The following is a 17,287-nucleotide window of genomic DNA, read 5'->3' as shown; positions in this document are numbered from 1 at the left end:
ACCTTACAGTTACCAAACATAGTATACAGTTAGCACAATTACAGGATTTTACTGCCTGTCTGGGCTTTCCTCTCGGGACTGATGTTCAACAAGTGTATACAAAGAAATGATTTTGTGCTGTTTCCCACAAGAGTAGGTACCCTCACTTACCTCCAAAAATGAGAATCCCTGGGAAGGTGGACAATTTTGTGTAGATGGATCAGTGGACTGGAGACTGTCTGTATCATCTGGCGATTCCAATTCATAACTTGAAAGGCCATAATTGATATTTCTTGGATCCTGAAAGAAGCTCGGCTGCTCACTGGAAGGGGTCATCTCTGACTGTGAGGATACTGATGCTTGACTTTGTACATGTTCCTTTCTGGGGGATGCAGCCAGAATGGAACTGGGTTCCTTGCAGGGTGACAATGCCTGATAGCTGCAATTCAAGAAAAGGAAAACTGGTCTAAGAGATTTATTAAGCTTCTGTTTATGCAGTTAGGTTGCAGGAAATCCTTTACTCTTTTTTAATCCATCAGTTTGCAATTTAAGTCAATTCCTGCCTTTTCAGACAACAACAAGTCTCGAAAGGGAGTGAAAGCTTTGGGAAGCTCTTCATGACTAGTGCTTCTGTAACACATTTCCCATTAGTTTAGTTTTAAGACAATACTCCAAAATGGAGTTTATCACTGCAATCTTTTTGAGAATTATTTCACAAATAGTAAAGTGACCTTTAGGCTTTCTCTCCACCCATATACTGTTTACTCTGCTAACCTGGATGTTGATCCTTAGTTAGGTATGTCGTCATGGTTGCCAGCGATCAGTCATTCCTCAGACAGGTGGTCATTCTACAAGTACAGGCCTGGAGTAGCAGCAGGACATTCGGATGTGGAGGATTATTACAGCCAAGCCTGATCACCAGCTTCACTTCATTTATGAAGAAGAATTATATTTTCCCCTTATGAATATTACAACCAAAACCTGGAATCCTAACTTAGTTTCTCATGACTTCTTGCTCAGGGTGTTGTTGGAGCAACTCAGGAATTTACACCAAGATCAAATCAAAAATATTATGGTTTGTTTGACTTAATGCCGGAGGTTTTTTAAAAAATTCACTCTAAAGGAGTGAGCATTGTTGGCTAAACAACATTTAAGGCCGAGACCTAAGTTTGACAACTATAAGTTACTAGGAGTCGAACCAAGACATTTTGAGGACTGCACTCCAGTTCCGCCTCACTTCACTCACGTAAAATTCATCAACAAGGAGATCCAACTACATTATATTGTTGGTCACTGTGTTACTGGTGATGTTGGATTACTGCATTTCTTATTGGCAGAGAGGTCCATTAACTCACAGGAGGTTATACAGGAATGGTGCACATTAGTAGGAGATACTCAAAATACACAGAGCAACTTCCCCAAAAATGCTCAGGAAGGTTCAATCACAGGGATGACCAGAGGAAAGTCATCCTGTAAACAGAATGGACAGAAACTGCGAGGAGCTGCTCCTCAAACGCGAGACTGGTACTCTCTCAAGTTTACGTTCATAGGCTCATGACAACGTAGGAGAGAAGCTGCATAGGAGTTGAACGCTGGCTGTAAGCAAGGCTGCGGGGCCAGAGGTAGTGCGAATTCCACAGGCAGAGGATGCGAGGCTGGAGGGTGTGGGGTCATCAAGACCTGAGGCCGTGTTGGTTGTTAAGGGTGAGGCTGGGAGCCCATGTGGCAGAGAGACTGGGGGCTGGGGAGTAAGTGAGGCTGCAAACAAGACAGAGGAGCTGCAAAGGAAAGGGAGGGAGAGAGCAGTTTCAAATCTTTCAAAAACAGAATATTCAGTGAATTGGCATCAGAAAACTTTAAAGTCATGTGTAATTAACTCATTGTTAATGAAAACAAAAGGAGTCTTTAGCATAAGCCTGCAAACGTTCAGAAGCTATGATATGGGGGAAGAAATGCAATGAACGCTATTGTAACAAACATCGTGTCAACTCGTTAATTTATAATACTGAACTGTTTTATTTAATAAAGATTTGCATTTATGCGATTTCACATTTCAAAGGGATCACATCCTGTGAATTACTTTAATTGCACTGTGTGAGATAAACATGCAAGTGTTTAGTGTAACCCTCATCAGTTAACGGAAAGCACGTTTAGATTGCTGCCTTTTATACTTCAAAAGGTCATAGAGTCATAGAGCACGGAAACAGACCCTTCGGTCTAACCTGTACATGCCGACCAGATAGCCCAACCCAATCTAGTCCCACCTGCCAGATGAGAGGCCCATATCCCTCCAAACCCTTCCTATTCATATACCCATCCAAATGCCTCTTAAATGTTGCATTTGTACCAGCCTCCACCACTTCCTCTGGCAGCTCATTGCATACACATATCACCCTCTGCGTGAAAAAGTTGCCCCTTAGGGCTCTTTTATATCTTTCCCCTCTCAACCTAAGCCTATGCCCTCTAGTTCTGGACTCCCCAACCCCAGGGAAAAGACTTTGCCTATTTATCCTATCCATGCCCCTCATAATTTTGTAAACCTCAATAAGGTCACCCCTCAGCCTCCGACACTCCAGGGAAAACAGCCCCAGCCTGTTCAGCCTCTCCCTGTAGCTCAGATCCTCCAACCCGGGCAACATTCTTGTAAATCTTTTCTGAATCCTTTCAAGTTTCAGAACATCTTTCCGATAGGAAGGAGACCAAAATTGCATGCAATATTCTAACAGTGGCCTAACCAAATGTCCTGTACAGCCCCCACATGACGTCCCAACTCCTGTACTCAATACTCTGATCAATAAAGGAAAACATACCAAACGCCTTCTTCACTATCCTATCTACCTGCGACTCCCCTTTCAAGGAGCTATGAACCTGCACTCCAAGGTCTCTTTGTTCAGCAACACTCCCTAGGACCTTACCATTAAGTCTATAAGTCCTGCTAAGATTTGCTTTCCCAAAATGTCCTGTCCTGCACCTCGCATTTATCTGAATTAAACTCCATCTGCCACCTCTCAGCCCATTGGCCCATCTGGTCAAGATCCTGTTGTAATCTGATTTAACCCTCTTCGCTGTCCACTACACCTCCAATTTTGGTGTCATCTGCAAACTTACTAGCTGTACCTCTTATGCTCGCATCCAAATCATTTATGTAAATGACAAAAAGTAGAGGGCCCAGCACCGATCCTTGTGGCACTCCACTGGTCACAGGCCTCCAGTCTGAAAAACAACCCTCCACCATCACCCTCTGTCTTCTACCTTTGAGCCAGTTCTGTATCCAAATGGCTAGTTCTCCCTTTATTCCATGTGATCTAACCTTGCTAATCAGTCTCCCATGGGGAACCTTGTCGAACGCCTTACTGAAATCCATATAGATCACATCTACCTCTCTGCCCTCATCAATCTTCTTTGTTACTTCATCAAAAAACTCAATCAAGTTTGTGAGACATGATTTCCCACGTACAAAGCCATGTTGACTATCCCGAATCAGTTCTTGCCTTTCCAAATACATGTCCATCCTGTCCCTCAGGATTCCCTCCAACAATTTGCCCAGCACCGAGGTCAGGCTCACTGGTCTATAGTTCCCTGGCTTGTCCTTACCACCCTTCTTAATCAGTGGCACCACGTTTGCCAACCTCCTGTGTCAGTTTCTTTTTAAACAGCATTTGTTGTGAATTTATGTCTGCAATCTTTAAATAGTGATTGTCTGGAAATTAATGTTTCCTTCTATGTTGTGGCTTTAAGATTAATGGAGCAACGATGTGGGCACTGATGAATCCTTTTAAGTCTACTTCGGTGAGAGTCCAAATACCCCAAATGGCAGCCCAAATACAGCAGGTAACAGGAGTACATCACCTAATGAAGGAGGTGGGGAGAACAAAAAAACAGCTCCTGAAAATCAAAAGTAATCCTCAAGAGAATGTCAAGAGGACCAAAAGAGGAGCCTTCAAAGTGAAAGTATTTTGATTGCTGGTAGTAATGACAATAAAGCAGGTCTACTGCTCACCCACCAACAACTAGGTCAGCAGAGTAAGAACACTTGAGCAAACCAAGATTACTATGAGAATCAGGTCATAGCTGCCCATTACTGTTTCACTACAAGACAGGACTTCGATCACAGCTGATGTTTCGCTGTTCCAAATTTTCAGGTATTTGAGCAACTGCTTTTTTTGAGCTCTTACTTTTCTTGCTGGCTTTGTTTGTGCTCCAGGTATTTGCAGTACCCATCACGCTCTTCATTTGCGCTGGACCCTCTCTCTTCGTATGTGCCATATTGTTCTCTCTCATCGGAACTGCAAAACTGGTCTCTCTCTTGTACTAGGGCATCGGTGTCCTTTGCCTTTGTAGAGGGGCTTACACAGCATTGCGTCACCCTTTCCTGAAATACAGATGGAGAGGATTAGAACAGAAAGCACTAAAATACACCATTGTTTTAAATGATGATTACAACATAAAACATAGGACATTCAGCACAACAGGTTCATGCCTGTTTTGTCTTTTCATGGGGAGATGCACCTCCATGACATATTCTGACAGCATCAGGCCCAGTCTCTGCAATTCTACAATTGGGGAGCACTTGTTTGGCACTGATGTAAGTGCCAATTGACCAGAGAATGAAGAGCTCCCTTCTGAAGCACACAGTACAATTCCCACAAAATGCTTACAAGACCCTTATCTTCAATTCAGATTCATCAGGAGTGGGATGTGAAGTAGGTTGGAGAGGATATGTAGCTTTTTCAAAAAAATTTTCAAGAGGATGGCTGAATAGAGCAGAATTGTGATTTGAATATCTAAAAATGCAACACAGGAACCATATTGTTATCAAACTCATGTTCATTTGCAAAACCCAATAAGAATGAACACAATGCAATACTAAGAAAGGCACCATTCATTAAATAGTTATCTACCTATTATGTACATATCAATTTACACAGAGGCTAGCATCTGCAAATGGTTGGTTAGTTGCAAAAATTTCTCTTTTACTCAGTGTGCATTAGGTCATGTCTTCCCTACACTTTTCTGTCATCCCTTCTCTTCACACTGTAAGGGAGTTTGCACATACAGATACAACAGTATCCTGAATCCCTGAGCAAGTGACATTGGCTTTCTGTTATTTCCTTTGCCTTGGATCACTTGTGAATCATAACCTTCCACAGACCCCTTGGCTTCCCAGGTGGTCGGACCCTAATTCCATCAGGTTGGTTCCATTTTCCCTTCAGAGTTTAAAACCAGATAAAACAGGAATCAAAGTTTAAAAGAACTCTTGACACGAAGACTTCATTGAAATCATACTCCCAACATCTTTGACTCACTCAATTAGATAGACAGGCAGTACTGGATACAAATTCCTCCCTGGTTTTGCATTTGCAGTTTCAGTCAGAAATATATATTTTGGACTAGTGTACAGTGATCTTGTGGCAGTATCACTATCTGGGAGCCAGGAGACCAGGTTCAAGTCCCAAAAGTGTGTAATAACATCTCTGAATGGGTCGATTAGAATTTATATTTATATAGGTCACACAGCTGTATAACTTGACGACATGAAATATATTTGATTTCCTTAGTTGACACAGAATATCCCCAAAATCTTTTGTTTATCATCTTAAATAACTAAAGCCAAATCTTTCCAAAACATCGGATATTTACTGTTTCAATCAGCCAATGTCAGTCTGCTAACTATCTTACATTTAGTGATTTCTGCTTTTGTTTTGGAACGGAGGCCCAACCAGCATGGGAACAAGACCTGACCCCACGGTAACCTGCCTTTGAGAAGGGCTGACCAAACCGGTCACATGACCCTCCCCCCCACCCCCAGTTCAAGGCTGTGACTGTGTAGCAATGGTCAAGGATGTTTGAACCTGTCAATTGACTAGAAGTAGACACCTACCCATGAAATGCTGGAGATGCACTGGACTTCAGGTGAGACTGCAACTTTGGGGGTTTCAAGTCTCCCCTCACCAGCATATATCCTGGCAAACACTGAAAACAAGATGGCTGACCTCAAAGCAAGACTCAACATTCAAAGGGAATTGAGAGATGGTGTGTGTTCTGCTTTACAGAGAGAAGGCTCACTCCTGCTACACCGGACTGTGCCTTGCAACTGGAGGGTTGCTCAGCTCACTGAATGGACTGCTCAGTGTCCTCGGTCAAGGCAAAGAGGCAGTGGGGTTTGCCTCCCAATCAACACCTCCAGGTGCTCAGACATGGCAAACCTGTGAGTTACTGCTCCCCAGACCTAGAATATTTAATAGTGAAGAGCCATCCCTCCCATCGGTCACATGAGTTCACCTCCACTAACCTGACAACAGTCTACATCCCACCCCAAGCACAAGTAAAGAATGCACTTGATGAAATATCCTATGCTACATACATAGTCTTGCCATGGAATACCCTGAAACCTTGTTCATCATAGTTGGTGACTTCAATCATGTCAAGTGCTACCAAAATACATTGAAACGTTGACTGTCCCACCACAGGTTCAAACATCCTTGACCATTGCTACACAGTCAAAGATGCCTACCAGACCATTCCCCATCCGTATTTTGGACAATCAGATCATAATGCTGTGCTCCTCCTCGTGGCTGACAAGCAGAAACTAAACGAGATGACCCATTCCAGAAATTAGTGGATGAAACAGAAGGGTTTCTATGGTGCTGCTTTAGAGTCTGGTCAATATTCAAGGACTTAGTGGCCAACATAAACAAGTATGCCTCTACTGTCATTAGTAAGTGTGTAGAAGACTGTGAGCCAAAGAAGTTAACCTGAATGTTGCCCAAACAGAAACCATGGATGAACTGGGAGATTCATTCCCTGCTGAAGTCCAGATCTGAGGCGTTCCAAGTCAAGCAACTCTGACCTATAAAGGAGATAGGGGTATGAACTTCAGCAAGGCCATCAGAAACTCCAAAATGCAATACGAAATGGAGCTCAGGACCCAGACTAACCACACAGACACCTGCCCTTTGTGGAAAGGCTTACACGATATAACAGGCTACAAAGTGACGTCAAACAGAATCACAGGCAACATTACATCTACACGAAGTGCTCAATGTATTCTATGCGAACTTTGAACAGAAGGTCAATGAAATGATGTTACCTATCCCAACAGTCGCAGATGCACCTGTACCCACTGTCACTGCCAGAGATGTCAGATCGGCCTTCTTGAGTGAACTCATGGAAGGCAACTGGCCCGGATGGAATCTCCAACCATACACTCAGATTGTGTGAACCAGCTAGGAGGAGTATTTGCTAATATCTTTAACCTCTCCTTACTTTGGTCTGAATTCCCTACCAGCCTCAAGAAGACTGCTATCACCCCGGTGCCAAAGTCGTGCAACGTGCCTCAGTGACTACCGAATGATAGCTCTGACCTCCATCATTATGATGGAGTCATAGAGTCCCTACAGTGTGGAAGCAAACCATTTGGCCAAACAAGTCCACACTGACCCTCTGAAGAGTATCCCAACTAGACCCATTCCTCTACCCTTTACTTTTACATTTTCCCCTGACTAATGCACCTAATCTACACATCCCTGAACACCATGGGCAATTTAGCACAGCCAATTCACCCACATTTTGGACTGTGGGAGGAAACTGGAGCATCCGGAGGAAACCCGCGCAGACACGGGAAGAATGTGCAAATTCCACACAGACACAGTTGCCTGGGGCTGGAAGTGCTTCAAGAGGTTAGCCATCTCTCACATCAACCCCAGCTTTCACCTTGCCTCGATCCCTTGCAATTCACCTATCGGCGCAAAAGGTCCACAGAAGGTGCCATCTTCTTGGCCCTACTCTCATCCCTGAAACATCTGGATAACAAGGATACCTATGTTCATCTCCTACTTATCAACTACAGCTCTACCTTCAATATCATAATTTCAAACAAACTCCGAGACCTAGGTCTCAGCTCCCCTTTGTAACTGGATATTTGACTTCCTGACCCACAGGCCGCAATCAGTGAGAATAGGCAACAACATCTCCTCTATGATAATCCTCATCACCAGTGCCCCACATTGCTGTGTACTCAGTCCCCCATTACATTCCTTACATACTCATGACTGTGTAGTCAAATTCTGCCCAACCCCATTTATAAATTTACTGATGAAACCACTGTTGTAGATTGGATCTCAAACAATGATGAGACAAAGTGCAGGAAATAGCTTCAATGCTTAGCGGTATGGTGTACAGAAAACATCAAATAGTCAGTAAAATGAAGGAGCTGGTCACTGACTTCAGGAAGTGGAGTGGAGGGGATGCCCACCTATATCAATGGTGGTGAGGTGAAGATGGTCAATAGCATGGAGTTCCTGGGAGTGACGATCACCAAAAATCTGTCCTGGTCCATCCACATTTACGTGATGGTCAAGAAAGAACAACATCACCTCTGCTTTCTCAGGAGGCCAAGGAAATTTAGCATGTCCACAAAGATTCTTACCAATTTTCGGAGATGCACCATTGAAAGCATCCTATCTGGATGCATTGTAGTGAGGTTTGACAACTGCTCTCCCCAAGACCATAAGAAATTAGAGAGTTGTGGAGACAGCCCAGTCCATCACACAAAGCAGCCTTCCATCCGTTGACCCTGTCTACACTTCACACTACTGGATTAGTGGTGCTGGAAGAGCACAGAAGTTTAGGCAGCATCCAACGAGCAGTGAAATCGACGTTTCGGGCAAAAGCCCTTCATCAGGAATAAAGGCAGTGAGCCTGAAGCATGGAGAGATAAGCTAGAGGAGGGTGGGGGTGGGGAGAGAGTAGCATAGAGTACAATGGGTGAGTGGGGGGAGGAGATGAAGGTGATAGGTCAAGGAGGAGAGGGTGGAGTGGATAGGTGGAAAAGATCATAGGCAGGTCGGACAAGACAAGGAGACAGTAACTGAGCTGGAAGTTTGAAACTAGGATGAGGTGGGGGAAGGGGAAACGAGGAAGCTGTTGAAGTCCACATTGATGCCCTGGGGTTGAAGTGTTCCGAGGCAGAAGATGAGGCGTTCTTCCTCCAGGCGTCTAGTGGTGAGGGAGCAGCGGTGAAGGAGACCCAGGACCTCCATGTCCTCGGCAGAGTGGGAGGGGGAGTTGAAATGTTGGGCCACGGGCAGTTTGGTTGATTGGTGCGGGTGTCTCAGAAATGTTCCCTAAAGTGCTCTGCTAGGAGGCGCCCAGTCTCCCCAATGTAGAGGAGACCACATCGGGAGTAATGGATACAATAAATGATATTGGTGGATGTGCAGGTGAAACTTTGATGGATGTGGAAGGCTCTTTTAGGGCCTTGGATAGAGGTGAGGGAGGAGGTGTGGGCACAGGTTTTACAGTTCCTGCGGTGGCAGGGGAAAGTGCCAGAATGGGAGGGTGGGTCGTAGGGGGGTGTGGACCTGACCAGGTAGTCACGGAGGGAACGGTCTTTGCGGAAGGCGGAAAGGGGTGGGGAGGGAAATATATCCCTGGTGGTGGGGTCTTTTTGGAGGTGGCAGAAATGTCGGTGGATGATTTGGTTGATGCGAAGGTTTGTAGGGTGGAAGGTGAGCACCAGGGGCGTTCTGTCCTTGTTACGGTTGGAGGGGTGGGGTCTGAGGGCGGAGGTGCGGGATGTGGACGAGATGCATTGGAGGGCATCTTTAACCACGTGGGAAGGGAAATTGCGGTCTCTAAAGAAGGAGGCCATCTGGTGTGTCCTATGGTGGAACTGGTCCTCCTGGGAGCAGATACGGCGGAGGTGGAGAAATTGGGAATACGGGATGGCATTTTTGCAAGAGATAGGGTGAGAAGAGGTGCAATCCAGGTAGCTATGGAAGTCGGTGGGTTTGTAAAAAATGTCAGTGTCAAGTCGGTCGTCACTAATGGAGATGGAGAGGTCCAGGAAGGGGAGCGAGGTGTCAGAGATGGTCCAGGTAAATTTAAGGTCAGGGTGGAATGTGTTGGTGAAGTTGATGAATTGCTCAACCTCCTCGCGGGAGCATGAGGTGGCGCCAATGCAGTCATCAATGTAGCGGAGGAAGAGATGGGGAGTGGTGCCGGTGTAATTACGGAAGATCAACTGTTCTACATAGCCAAAAGAGAGACAGGCATAGCTGGGGCCCATACGTGTGCCCATGGCTACGCCTTTGGTCTGGAGGAAGTGGGAGGATTCAAAGGAGAAATTGTTAAGGGTGAGGACCAGTTCGGCCAAACGAATGAGAGTGTCAGTGGAAGGGTCCTGTTGGGGACGTCTGGAGAGGAAAAAGCGGAGGGCTTGGAGGCCCTGGTCATGGCGATTGGAGGTGTAGAGGGATTGGATATCCATGGTGAAGATAAGGCGTTGGGGGCCGGGGAAACAGAAGTCTTGGAGGAGGTGGAGGGCATGGGTGGTGTCTCGAACGTATGTGGGGAGTTCCTGGACTAGGGGGGATAGGACAGTGTCGAGGTAGGTAGAGATGAGTTCAGTGGGGCAGGAGCATGCTGAGACAATGGGTCGGCCAGGGTGGTCAGGCTTGTAGATCTTGGGAAGGAGGTAGAACCGGGCAGTGCAGGGTTGCCGGACTATGAGGTTGGAAGCTGTGGGTGGGAGATCTCCTGAGGTGATGAGGTTCTGTATGGTCTGGGAGATGATGGTTTGGTGATGGGAGGTGGGGTCATGGTCGAGGGAGCAGTAGGAAGAGGTGTCCTCGAGTTGGCGTTTGGCTTCAGCGGTGTAGAGGTCAGTGCGCCAGACTACCACTGCGCCCCCTTTATCCGCTGGCTTGATGGTGAGGTTGGGATTGGAGTAGAGGGATTGGAGGGCTGCGCGTTGTGAGGGTGAGAGTTTGGAGTGGGGGAGGGGGGACGACAGGTTGAGGCGGTTAATGTCCCGGCGGCAGTTGGAAATGAAGAGGTCGAGGGCAGGTAATAGGCCAGCGCGGGGCGTCCAGGTGGATACAGTGTGTTGGAGGTGGGCGAAGGGGTCCTCGGAAGGTGGGCGGGAGTCCTGATTGTGAAAGTAAGCTCGGAGGTGGAGGCGACGGAAGAATTGTTCGATGTCACGTCATGTATTAAATTCATTGATGCGTAGACGGAGGGGGATGAAGGTGAGTCCTTTGCTGAGGACTGATCGTTCGTCCTCAGTGAGTGGGAGGTCTGGAGGGATGGTGAAAACTCGGCAGGGCCGGGAGCTGGGATCTGGTGCGGGTGTGGAGCTGGGAGTGGGGTCGGAGCCAGTACCTGGAGTGGGTGAGATGGTGGGGGGAATGGGGATGGAGGCATGAGCTGGGGTAATGTTGCCCTCGGGGTTCTGGGTGTGGGGATAGTGACAGTGGGGTCTGTGGGGGGCGTGTCAGCAGAATGCAGGTGAGTGGCGCTGGTGGAGGCGGAAGTGGTGGTGATCATGGCAGTAGGGGAAGTCACTGAGCATGTGGCATCAGCGATGATGTGAGGGCCGAAGGGGCTGTGGGAGTGGCCATGATGTGGGCGGAAGTGACATCATCACTCAGCGTGGGGGTGGTAGCTGCATCAGCCGCATGGCTAATGGCGTTTCTGAAGCCAGGGGAATCTTCTGGAATGTTTTTTTGAGGAGCACTGGTTATGGAGGTGGGTGGACATTGGGAAAACAACTAACATAATCAAAGACCCCTCCCATCCTGGTTATGGTCTCTTCTACCCTCTTCTGTCGGGCAGAAGATATAAAAGTTTGAAAAAACACACACACACACACACACAAACAGATTCAAGAACAGCCTCATCCCTGCTGTTATCAGACTTCTGAATAGACCTCTCAAATGTTATCGTTGATCCCCCTTTGCTCTTTGCTGCTGCAACACTGTATTCTGCACTCTGTTCTGCTACCCTGGTGCACTTTGTATGGTATGATCTGCCTGGAGAGTTCGCAAAACATTTTTCACTGTATCTCAATACATGTGACAACAATTAATCAAATCAAGTCCGATCAGATCTCCAGCATCCATTTTTGTTTTTATTTTATTCTCACATTTTGTTCTTCTGTCAACATGAATTTCCATAGTTGCAAAGTCAAATAGATTCCAGTGAAGCTTTAATATGAGTCACTGAATCCTTGCAAAGCCAGCTCTTGAAATGTCTACAGGTAAGAACACCAACAGGCCACAAGAGGGAGAATGCATACTGCAAAGACCTCATTAAACAGTGAAGTTTTCCCAAAGAGACCTCAGCTTCTGGAACCACTTGTGCATCCATTTTAAGGATCCGAATAAAGGGCTTGGATCCATGCCTGGACACATGCTTGACTTTCTACTTTATTAGCATTTCATTTTAAGGCAGCCATGAATCAGGATTAGTCTCATCTTTGGAATGAGAAGGCAGAGAACCAAAAGCAAAACAGGAGTAACAGTTGAAATATTAGTGTATTTTCAGGAGTCTGCCTGTGAAGTATCGCCATAACAATAGGTAAATGATTTGAGTAAAGAGAGACTTGCATTCATTACACCTTTCAGAGCATCAAGATATTCAAAAGTGCTGTGCCGATATTCATGCGGTTATGAAGTGTACTCATTGTTGTAATGTCAAGAACGTAGAAGCCAATTTGCACACAACAAAACCCCACTCATGGCAAAGAGATAATGACCAATTTCATGTTTATAAAAGGGAAATACCCTCCACAATAAATAACCTTAACTTTCAAAACAGACAAAATAGACCGTGGAACTCCCTCTGCGGGTTACTTGGAATTTTAGGAAATATTTACCTAAGTTCTACATGTTAAGCGTTCTAGTTGAGCTAAAACTACAGATATTTCCAATATCCTTTTTCAACAATGAAAAGAATAGGTGTAATAGTCAAACAGGGAGGGGAAGGAAAACAATATACAGCAATGTGGACATGTCAGTGATTTTGATTACTGACTGATATTGAGGTCATTTCCATCAAGTAACATAAATCAGCATTATAGAGTCAGAGAGCTGTACAGCATGGAAACAGAGCCTTCAGTCCAACCCCTCCATGCCGACCAGATACACCAACCCAATCTAGTCCCACCTGCCAGCACCCGGCCCATATCCCTTCAAACCCTTCCTATTCATATACCCATCCAAATGCCCCTTAAATGTTGCATTTGTACCAGCCTCCATCACTTCCTCTGGCAGCTCATTCCATACACACACCACCCTCTGCGTGAAAAGGTGCCTTTTATATCTTTCCCCTCTCACCCAAAACCTATGCCCTCTAATTCTGGACTCCCCCACTCCAGGGAAAAGACTTTGCCTATTTATCCTATCCATGCCCCTCATAATTTTGTTAAGCCTCTATAAGGTCACCCCTCAGCCTCCGACGCTCCAGGGAAAACAGCCCCAGCCTGTTCAGCCTCTCCCTATAGTTCAAATCCTCCAACCCTGGCAACATCCTTGTAAATCTTTTCTGAACCCTTTCAAGTTTCACAACATCTTTCCGGTAGGAAGGAGACCAGAATTGCACGCAATATTCCAACAGTGGTCTAACCAATGTCCTGTACAGCCACAACATGACCTCCCAACTCCTGTACTCAATACTCTGACCAATAAAGGAAAGCATACCAAACGCCTTCTTCACTATCCTATCTACTTGCGACTCCACTTTCAAGGAGCTATGAACCTGCACTTCAAGTTCTCTTTGTTCAGCAACACTCCCAAAGCATTAAAGAAGGTTAAAAAAAAAACTACAATGGAAGTTTCATAAAAAGGACAAGGAAATGGAGAACAAGAAAGACTGGGTCACATTTAAGATTAAGACACCAACAATGTCCTAGCTTATGATTTTCCATTTTTGGGTGGTTCTGAGCTAAAGAGAAAGGGTGGGGTGAACTTGTGGAGTGACTGCTTTGATACCATAGGAAGGATAAATCCCAGTACGGTGACAGGCTGGAACTAGAAAGCTCTCATAATCTTTTTATCACAACTGGCACAGAGTAAACATTCATAAAATCAGTGGCACAGCAGGATCTGTGAAAATGTCCACACCCACAAGAGCTCCAATTCTAGGCTCCATGTTTAAATGCCATACTGTAAATGTAACTGAGCGTTGAAGGTTTTAAATGAAACACTTAGTCCACTCATCCATCGTGGGTGACAACTGTACAGGTTTAATATTTATTTGTATTAACCAGCACACAACTCTCAACTGGCAATAAAATTCTTGACTGATGATCACTTTTTGCTGATATCAACTTCTGATTACACTCAGTGAGATCAATGCAGTGTCAGATGGAAGCTCGTTTTCATGTAGCTTCAATTCCTTAAGCAACTACATGGTTTTTTAAAAAAAACACTTAATCATAAAGCACCAGCTTTTATCCTGGCTATTTCTAAATTCGTTTTGGGAATATTCCTTTCAAAACGGGAGGGGAACTATAATTTAAAGGATGACATTTCTTCTATAATTGTAGTTGCCTAGCTTATTTTGGAGCATTACAGGGATAATAATATATTGGCCGAAGGGAATGTATCACATATTATAGGCAACAAGTGAGATTGCTGAAAAACCCAAGGAAGGTGACAAACAACAAACACAATGAGCTGGGTTTTGCCTCTCTGACACTGAGCAAGTCTGCATCAGAAAGCCAAAAATGAAGGTGGGGACCATAAGTTCCAAATCATCAGTCAATTGCTGCTGGCATCCATTTTGACTGGAACAGGAAGCATGATAGTTTTTTTTGTGGCTATTGTGTCACGACCTATCAGTTTGAGCATTTTAGAATTCCTGCCTCAGCATTGAACATTCCCAGGTTTGTGATCTTCAATGAGATGAATCAGTGGGATTTGTGTCTGTGCATGTCCATGTCCTGAAGCTTGAAATATATCACAGTAATTGGATTGTGAACCTAGGGGAGGCCTGTTGTGGAACACAGAACCTTGTGGCAGCTAAGTTTAAACAGCCTTGCAAATATCATATGTTGTAATCTAGTGCAGCACAGTTACACACTCTATAAAGAGCAATTGTTACCGTAACAGAGCTCCTGAGAAGAGCTGGTAGGCCTTGATGTTTTTGACAGCATATCCTAGCTGTCGCCTGAGGGAATGACTGGAACAGGTGAAAGAGGTATTACACATTGATCAAGATAGAGGTATGGGCAGGATCAGACTGCCTAGTTGCCTAGGCTATTGGGCCACTCCCTCCTGAGATATTTGTAATGTGGTATTAGCACAATGGCAGGTGATATCAGAGTATAAATATCTCTCCAATGACCTAAATATGTCACAGGAGACACAGCTGGTCTTCAGGGAATCAGTGGAAGAGTTTCTTAGTCCCACCATTCCCATGTTGACTCTCTGATGGAAATAGTGTGTTTAGTCTCACATTCCCAATTTTCATAACCTTGTAGGTTTCTCATCCTCAAGTTTATGTCCAACCCCTTTTAAATACTGACAGATCAGTTTCCCATAACCAACCATCTCAACAGGAATAATATTCTGTAAGCTCACTTTCTCCCAGCAGATCAACTAGTGCTAGACAATTCCTATTTCTGGTTTTGCATTCCTCATTGAGCTGGAGAGTTGTTCTCACACTTTATTCTCTTCATAAAATATCATTTCTCACGCCATCCCAACTTGGCACTTTTTAAGCTGTTCTTTGGTGGGTCAACATCTTGGAGCTTCCTCCTACAGCACTAAGACGTTTACACAGCACCAACAACAGCTCACAGGGATTCTTCACCACTAATTTAAGGGAATTAAGGATGGACAATAAATGTTGCCCTTGCCAGCAAGGACCACATCCCATCGCATCAGAAAGTATTATTTTACAAAAACGTCATGTAAGATGGACTGTGTGCATTGTTAACAAAACCCATCTTATACAGAAAAAGTGTTTTTTTAAAAACACATAGCTACAAGTGACCGATCAGCTGGCCACATTACCACAGACTTGATGTTGATGTTGATGTTGATGTTGAAATCTGCAAAATAGACCTGCTAATGTCCAAATGTTGTGGGCTACAGCAAGGCGCTGAACGAACATTGAGTAGCTACATCACTACTGCCTTATATTTAACCGGCTGTGGGACACACATTTATTTATATAACAAACTGAACACAAATGTAAGCTAAAGGGTAGCAAACATCGCTGTGAATGAGCAAATGAAACCAACCAAATGGAGAAAATTGTACAAATTGTGCAAATTATTAACTAAGTGCAGCACAGTTAAATCGAATGTCAATTACCCAGATTTCAATGCATTCCATGATTCACTGGATTTTCCAGCAACCTTTCTATAAAATTTATCAGGAATGCAAATAAGTTTTGCTTTAAGTGCACCTCCACTAGTAATAGCCAATCCAAAACTTTATATTATGCAAACCAGTTCGCCCAAGAAAAGCAAATTCCTCCCATTATTCTAACAAAATAGATCAGTAGCTACCAATCTTTCACTCTACAGTGTCGTCAAAATTTAAATTCTTGCTTCAGATATTACCAGAATTTGGAAATATTATTGGAGTCCACGATCACTTGATGAAGGAGCAGTACTCGGAAAGCTGTTGGACTATAACCTGGTATTGTGTGATCTTTAACAGAGTCTGGAAGGATGGGATTAATATTTGTTTTCACTTTTGTGCTTTAGGTTATAACTGGTCTCCTCTAACGATCTCCTTTTTGACTGCAGACATACTGAGCTTTTGTATCAGTGTGGAAACAGGCCCTTCAGCCCAATAAGTCCACACCGACCCTATGAACAGCAACCCACCCAGGCCCATTCCTCTACATTTACCCCTGCACCTAATACTACGAGCAATTTAGCATGGCCACTTCACCTAACCTGCACATTTTTGGACTGTGGAAGGAAATCCATGCAGACACAGGGGGAGAATGTGCAAACTCCACACAGACAGTTGCCTGAGGCAGGAATTGAACCCGGGTCTCTGCCGTTGTGAGGCAGCAGTGCTAACCACTGTACCGCCCAATTACTGAGTGCAAAACTGTAAAAGCCACTCCTGCACTGAAAATGACCACCTTAACCCAATGACGTACAAAAGACCACACTGTAAAGCAGCTGGCTCACTGAATTATCAGCTTGTTCATACATAGGACAACAACTGCAAGAAGGTTTATTGCCACTGGCTGCATTCTTTGCAGTGTATATGTGCTTATGAATGTGCTGTTAGGTATTTCTACAAGAATTCAAATCATACAAGCCTACTAGAATCCATTGACATCTTACCAGCGTTCCAAATTACGTTTGTGCTCAATTATGCTTACCCCCCACACACTGCCTAAGCAGTCTTTAAATGTTTAATCACAACTGTGGAGTAATATATCTGATGTATGTAGCGGTCTAATGTGGAAAGCACACTTATTGCTCAGGCAATAAGTCCTTCTCTTCATCAGCCTATCACCTCCATTTGATGAGTATAGTGTAAGAAAATGTGCT

At 44.7% G+C, this 17,287-nt stretch overlaps 1 protein-coding gene across 6 annotated transcripts in view; it reads right to left on the bottom strand.

Annotated features, from left to right (window-relative positions):
* The window catches only part of LOC140488164 (uncharacterized), a 231,625-nt gene that overhangs the window by 24,055 nt on the left and 190,283 nt on the right, over nt 1-17,287 (bottom strand). For 5 of the 6 annotated variants that reach the window (XM_072588006.1, XM_072588007.1, XM_072588009.1 and 2 more), the window contains exons 6-7: nt 4,155-4,351; nt 151-418 (exon numbers count right to left, since the gene is read on the bottom strand). In XM_072588006.1, coding sequence (XP_072444107.1) covers nt 151-418; nt 4,155-4,351 — 465 coding nt within the window. Of the gene's footprint in view, nt 1-150; nt 419-4,154; nt 4,352-17,287 lie in introns of those variants that run through there. The other variant, XM_072588012.1, reaches the window with a different exon arrangement.

Source organism: Chiloscyllium punctatum, chromosome 17 (assembly GCF_047496795.1).
Source record: "Chiloscyllium punctatum isolate Juve2018m chromosome 17, sChiPun1.3, whole genome shotgun sequence".
Classification (NCBI taxonomy): Eukaryota; Metazoa; Chordata; class Chondrichthyes; order Orectolobiformes; family Hemiscylliidae; genus Chiloscyllium; species Chiloscyllium punctatum.
Note: the sequence above shows the minus strand (reverse complement) of the source record. Positions and strands in the feature narration are given on the sequence as shown.